Below are 7,766 nucleotides of genomic sequence, written 5' to 3' on the forward strand. Positions count from 1 at the left end.
GCTTGTATATGCACGCAGACGTATATTTTTGGGCTGAGCCCAAAGAAAATAGAAGATGAAATGTTACGCCGTGAGAGTTGAGTGGGGGTACAGGGGGCAAAATAGGAAGGAGAAAAAAGAGTAGAGCAGGGATGATCTAGGAACCCTGGTTTTATTTGTCACTTCACACAATCCCACTCTCACTTACTCCCTTCTCTGTCTTGGCCACCTTCTGTTATCTTTTTCTCGACTCCGCGGCGTAGATCCGAGGAGTTCGGGAAACCCTAACTCTACTCTCTCCACAACACACACAGTTCCTTTTCCCTCTTCATCATCTCCACACTAAGGTCTCTCTCATCCGTTTTCCCTGTTTCTCTGTCACAACACAATATTTTTGCTGTTTATTTATCTGTGTTTTGCTTTTGTTTGATTACTAATTATTATTAATTATCTGGGTCATGCTCGTTGGTATTCAAATGTTTTATCTTTGATTCTGTGGTTTCGGAATTAGGAGGCCCAATTTTATCCTCTCTGGGGATTCTACTGAACCATCTGCCCTTCTTATGGGTTCCGAGTTTGTTAACAAATTTTGTGGCCATAACAGTTTTTCTTTTTCTTTTTCTGTTTTTGCAGTCATGGCTGGACTTGCGCCTGAGGGGTCACAGTTCGATGCGAACAAATTTGATTCCAAAATGAATGACTTGTACGATTTTTATTTTCCCTTATTCGGCTGCAATCTGGTTTTCTTGATGATTTAATTGCTGTTTTTGTTCTTGTTTTGTGTTAGATTCGATTGTCGTAGATTTTAATGTTCTTGTTTTTTTTTTCTTTCAGGCTAACTTCTGATGGACAGGATTTCTTCACATCCTATGATGAGGTTTATGAGAGTTTTGATGCTATGGGACTGCAGGAGAATCTTCTGAGAGGCATTTACGCATATGGTAATTTAATATATTTTTTCTGTTTTATCCTTTCCCATTCCTACTTTCAACCCTAAAAGAAATGTTCTTCCTAGTGATTGTCATTGGTTTGTCTTTGTTTATTTAATGAAGAAGCCACTAATTTTGTCCTTGAACTATATTGCATTCTCTCTCCGTAGTCCCTAAAGTAATAAAATTATTTAAGTAATCCTTGAAATATTGGTATCTACCTGTTTAGTCCCTAAGCTGATGCATGTCTACAAAGTTCAGTGACTAGTTTAAAGGATTTTTTTATATTTAAGGGACTACTTTATACTTGTCAGTATTTTAAGGATCAAAGGTAGCTAGGTCAATTGTTCAAAACATATGGTATCACCATAACATTAGACACTGGGTCTGTCTTACACAGTTGTATTATTTTATTAAACCATGATTTTTTGGTTGACCTGCTATTGTTTCTGCTTTAGTAGTATGTTGCAATCCTTAATCAAGTATGATTTGTGTTTTAGGTTTCGAAAAGCCATCAGCCATTCAGCAAAGGGGGATAGTTCCCTTCTGCAAGGGACTTGATGTTATTCAACAGGCTCAGTCTGGAACTGGGAAGACAGCCACTTTCTGCTCCGGTATTCTGGAGCAACTTGACTATAGCTTGACGCAATGCCAGGCCTTGGTTTTAGCACCAACTCGTGAGCTTGCTCAGCAGATTGAAAAGGTTATGCGGGCACTTGGAGATTATCTTGGTGTTAAGGTTCATGCTTGTGTGGGAGGTACCAGTGTCCGTGAAGATCAACGCATTTTATCTAGCGGTGTTCATGTCGTGGTTGGTACCCCTGGTCGTGTGTTTGATATGCTTCGTAGGCAATCACTCCAACCAGATCACATCAAGATGTTTGTATTGGATGAGGCTGATGAGATGCTTTCCCGAGGTTTTAAGGATCAGGTGCTTTCAATTCTCTACTCATGATGTGCCTTTTCTCTATGCTGATATTTTATGTTGTTTTTTGAATAGTACTCCTACACTTGTTTATGTATTGTTATACATAGATGTGTAAACCCTCCTATGTCAATTATGTTATACATTATATCATTAAAATATTTATACTTCCAACTCTGTTTCTAGGTATGTTTCTTTCGTCTGAACTTTCTCATGTAGTAGTAACTTCTGATGGAATTTGAACTTAAATGCCTTTCAGTTGACTCTTAGAGCCTATTATATGTGTTATATGTAGTAATAAAAGAATTTATTTGTGTAAATGTTCTAACCTTTTGCTTTATTATTATCAGATATATGATATATTCCAGCTGCTGCCATCTAAGATTCAAGTGGGTGTTTTCTCAGCCACAATGCCTCCTGAGGCCCTTGAGATCACGAGGAAGTTCATGAACAAACCTGTGAGGATCCTTGTGAAGCGGGATGAGCTCACCTTGGAGGGTATAAAGCAGTTTTATGTCAATGTTGAGAAAGAGGAATGGAAGCTGGAAACCCTCTGTGATCTTTATGAGACGTTGGCAATCACCCAGAGTGTCATTTTTGTGAACACCAGAAGGAAAGTTGATTGGTTGACTGACAAAATGAGAAGCCGTGACCACACTGTTTCAGCAACCCATGGAGACATGGACCAGAATACCAGGGACATTATTATGCGTGAATTCCGATCTGGTTCTTCCCGTGTCTTGATTACTACTGATCTTTTGGCCCGTGGTATCGATGTCCAACAAGTGTCACTAGTTATAAATTATGATCTCCCTACACAGCCTGAGAACTATCTGCATCGTATTGGTCGTAGTGGAAGGTTTGGCAGGAAGGGTGTGGCTATCAACTGTATCACAAAGGATGACGATAAAATGCTGTTTGACATCCAGAAGTTTTATAACGTGGTTGTTGAGGAGCTGCCTTCAAATGTTGCTGAGCTCCTTTAATCAGATTTTGTCCTCCATGGTATTTAGATGAAATTAGTTTGCGTTTGGAAAAATGTTATGTAATGTTTCTCTACCCCCTCCCCTCCCAACTCCTTTCGTGGCACTTTTTCTCTGAAACTTTGTTTAATAGGCTTAGTTTTTAATTTATGACTTGCTTTGTGGAAACCCATTATTGGCCCAATTGGTGTATTGGATGTTTTTGCACATTTTTCTAGGCAACTTTTCTGTCTTTTAGTTTTTACTAAATTTTAGAATTGCTTGATGATATTTTCTTTTCAGATTATGTTTTGATCTTACATTGTGAACGAAATGGGTGAAATGGAATTGAAAAGTTAATTACTGTGCTGTATTTTTCACTGTAAAGGGTTTATTATTATAACCTTTCGTTGAGGGAGGTAGGGGAGATAAATGGGGAGAAAAAAATGGTTTCAGAAGAGAAGTGTGGGAATTTGACATTGCTTGGAAGTGACGGAAATAAACAAAATAACGAAAAAATGGAATGAGTTTCTTTGTGACCCTCGTTCCCTTTTCAGGTTGCTAAAATGTTGTTATTATCAAGTGATTAAATGATATGTATCTTCTTTATATGTATATATATATATATATATATTTTTTTTTTTTTTTTTCCTTGTCTTTTTGAATAAGATTTTCAAGAAGTGTTTTATTTCATTAGTTTGCAACCTAGTATGATAGTATTAACTTGCACGTCTCTTCTTATTTCACGGATATTACACTAGGTTTCTTTTCACACCTATTCTTCATATACACAATATATTTGAAAACAAAATTATAAAAGCTGCCTAAAAGTTTAGGTAAGTGAATGAACCTCCTATTTATCATACAAGTCGCGTTGTTGACACTTTATGGCAAGGATAACGATGATACTTGGTTGAGTTGTAGGTGTATTAAACTTAGCTTGAAAGGAGAGGGAAATCTTAATGGCAAGGATTACAAAGACTTGGTTGAATTGTAAGCGTAGTTTCTTCAAATTTGACCAAAGGAAGCAAGGTTTGTTTCTTATGCAACTAAACCACTTGGATTCCGAGTTGCATGAAATTCTCCACATACTTATAGGAATTAGGACTTGCTTTAAGAAGATTTTTACTTTGACCTGGCTATTGCCAAAACTAGACGTGTGTTAGTGTGAAACCATAATCCTTTTACATGCTTCCCTAATGGAAGTTTTGAAAACTTTGGATTTCAGTTTCCTAAGCTCACAATGTATTTGTATTATCATCACTGCCACTGGGGATTGAATTAGTTGCACAAGTAGAACAAGACAGACAGATCCATTCTTTTCTTTTTAGATTTTTTTAGATAAGTTTAATACCCTTAAGAGCTATTTAATAATTTCCAAAAACTTAAGTCGATCAAAGTATAAATTCATACAAGTTTAACTACTCGGAGAATTTATTTATGCATTTAGTTTATAATAAGAAATGTTATAAATTCAGGAGGAAAATATATAATTTAGTTACTTATAAATATATAAATATATTAAATAATTCTTTTACTTATAAATGTATAAATTTGTTAAATAAATTGTTTATGCTTCTTACAGTGTTATAACTATACAAAAAAATGGAAGTTTAGTTATTGTTGCAAAAAATCTATTTTTATATCCTTTAATCTTAAAATGGAGAGATATTAAGAGTTTGCTTAACAAAGATTATGTAATTGTGTAATTTATAAGCTTTTGAATGAACTTGAAAATATTATTTATTTATTTATTTGAAAATAAAGTTATATAAGAAATAGAAAAGGAGAAACAAGTAATGCAATTAGACAAAATTCACTTTAAAATAAACCTACAGAGAAGTAAATCAATTTGTTTTTTGAAAAATCAATAATTACAAATAATTAATTTCCGGTTAATTTGTTAGCATGTTATTATAATTTAATTTATTAAACGGCTAAGTATTCATTTATCTGTGTCGTTATTATCATTAGATTAGTTTATTATTAGTTTGTGTATAAGGATGAAAAGAAATCTTGTGGACATATATATATATATATATATATATATATATATATATATATATATATATATATATATATATATATATATATATATATATATATATATATATATATATATATATATATATATGGCTACAATTTGTAACGCATGTTAAATAAATATTTTTAAAAAATATTTATGAGTAAGGGGTACGGGTACAAGTATTTAATTATTTGTCTTTTAATGGGTGAGTGCAAGTGCAAGTATTATGATATTTGAATCAATGATGATACCTACTATCAATTAAAAATTATTCGCGAATTTTATTTGAATATTTTTTTCAAATTCAATTTATCAAAATAAATTTATTATTAAAAATATATTAATTATTGAATAATTATTTAAAATTTGGCTTCGTATGTTTCTATTTTTTATTTAAATCCAAATTGAAGTTATTTTGTATTTTTTTAAAATTTATATTTTGATGCAAATTTTTTAAATTTTTTTTATAAAAAGACAAAAAATATTTGTATTAATATTTTATTCAGTAATTTAATTTAAATTGTACTTAAAAATTATTTTTTTATCTAAATTTACATTTTAAAAAATTGTTTAAATATGGAATGAATAAATTATTTTAAGTATATAATTAATTTTGTTAAGATAATAATTATTTATTTTTATATAATGACATAATACAATTTAATGTCTTGTATAAAAAATCACACAAAATCACAACAATTTAAGAAACAGAATTATGCTCAAATACATCATCCTACAAGGAATTTTATGGAGCCCCATTTATTAATAGTCTTCGCATTCAAATTTCATCTCTATTCTTCTAATCTTAGGTACAATTAGAGTGAAATTACCTTGTTTTATAATGAGTAGATGGATAGGTAAGAGAAATTAACTTTATAACAATTATTTAGAAGTTGTGTAAAGTTCTCTGTTCTTGCAAATTTACTTGCTTCTCATTATTTGAACTTTAATTAAGATAGTTGAAGTCGGAGAATAATGTAGTTAGAGATTATCTGGTTTAGATGTATGTATTATATTTTTTAGAAGAAGTCGAGATAAATATGTCATATTTTTTAATTTTTGTAGATATGTGGATTTGTACTTATACTAAATTTAAGGAATCATTTATGCTTTATAATAATTTTTAATTATAATAATTTTTAATGACCGATTTTAAAAACTTTGTTTAGAGTGTGATTTTATTTTAATTTATAATGTTTTTTTTTGGATTAGAAAATAATTTTTTGGAGAGTTAAATGAGAATGATGTTAATGTTTTTATTTTCCTAAACTTATCATGTTTTATCAGGAAAAAAATCATTATACTAACAAGTTAGTTAATTAATTTAAAATTTTATTAATATAAGTAATTTAATGTTTTACCTTAATTTATTTATTATTTTATGTAATCATCATGTTTTATATTTTTTATTTTAATAAAATTTTACAAGATGACAAATTATTTATAATTTTGAAATACAATACACTTTGAGATGTGAAAGTTTACACTAATATTTATCATAAATATTTTTAGAAACATGAAAAAAAAAACAAGTTAAAGAATCAATAAATCAACCCAAATTATAAAAAATAAAACGTGTTTAATAAATAAATTCATACTCTAAAAATAAGTATTAATTTATTTCAATGAGTTTGTAGAACAATTTATGAAGAAAATGTAAAATTAGTTTTTCTTAATTATAGAAAAAAACTAATATTAAGACCAACCTCAACCTTAGGGTAAGTTTTATTTTATTTTCTTCCTGCATATCTTTTCACCCAATTAAAGGAGAGACCTTTGGATAAATCCGTGGGATTATGAAGTATAAATCTCTTTAAAGTAGCAATAGTATCACAACTAGTTTTCATTTTATGTTTTTTCTATATTTAAAAAAAATATATGTCAAAATCTGATTTTAGTAAAATAGAGTGGTCATTTATAGCATTGTTGTAGACTTCTACTTACCATTCTTTTCTTTTCTTTCCCAATCAAAAGGGTTGTTGTGTTGATTGAATTTCCATGGACTGAGATGGTAATTGCAAGCCAAAGATATTGCGGTCATCACTTTTTCTTAGCTTTCCTTTTCTCATTTTTAATGCTTATTTTGCTGTCATGTGAAGGAGGATAATTCCTTCTGTGAATGAATACACAACTTTTCAATATTCAATTTCAAAGGATAATTATGAAATGAAGAATACATAATATATTCCAATCACAAACATCAAATCACAAAAGATTAATGATTTTAGACTTTATGATAATTTTTAAGCATGCAGTTTTCCTCTCAAAATTACAACTCATACTACCAGTCACTGGTTTGAAATATTTCATACACAGTTGTATATAATAATGTTTTATAATTTTTTGTGTTTATCTTTACCTTTACTCTATTATTTATTACACGTAACATGCAGAATATACTCTGACATTCAAGTCATAATCTTTTTCTATAGATTTTTTGTAATCTTTTGTAATTTGATAGTGAATAAAATAGTGAGTTTACATCAAAATTAAATCTCTATTTATATAGTTTAGAAGAATTTAACTAATTAATTTACCTCTTAATGATCATTAATACAAACCTTAACCACTTATCAATGACTCTTGTAATATTAACTGCACATTAATTCTTGTGAGCTGTTGATCGACTACGAAATTCTGTTTCGCAATTCGTCCGTCCTGTTCATTCGATTTTACACCCAGTCACACATCACGGATCGAGTCTAACCTTAGTAACACTTTATATTTACATCTTCTAGTGTAGTGAGTTATTATACAAATAATACTTAATATATTATATTATTTTGAATTTCCTTTTTAGCCGTGTATATATATATATTGTTTGTTTGTTTTAACTTTTATAACAATTCTCGACCAATGTAAACATATTTTTATACGAGACACACACTATAATTGAATTATAACATATAAATATAAATTTTATTTTATAAAGGTTAAATTAAATT

The 7,766-nt window shown here is 29.7% G+C and overlaps 1 protein-coding gene across 1 annotated transcript; it reads left to right on the top strand.

Moving 5' to 3' along the window:
• Positions 1–56: 56 nt before the first annotated feature.
• On the top strand, positions 57–3,038 carry LOC108338010 (eukaryotic initiation factor 4A-2). The gene is made up of 5 exons (XM_017574633.2): positions 57–326; positions 613–682; positions 814–920; positions 1,409–1,839; positions 2,184–3,038. Exons 2-5 carry the CDS (start codon positions 615–617, stop codon positions 2,817–2,819), a joined length of 1,242 nt encoding a protein of 413 aa, XP_017430122.1. The 5' UTR covers positions 57–326; positions 613–614; the 3' UTR covers positions 2,820–3,038.
• Positions 3,039–7,766: the final 4,728 nt, after the last annotated feature.

This window comes from Vigna angularis, chromosome 1, assembly GCF_016808095.1.
Source record: "Vigna angularis cultivar LongXiaoDou No.4 chromosome 1, ASM1680809v1, whole genome shotgun sequence".
Taxonomy (NCBI): Eukaryota; Viridiplantae; Streptophyta; class Magnoliopsida; order Fabales; family Fabaceae; genus Vigna; species Vigna angularis.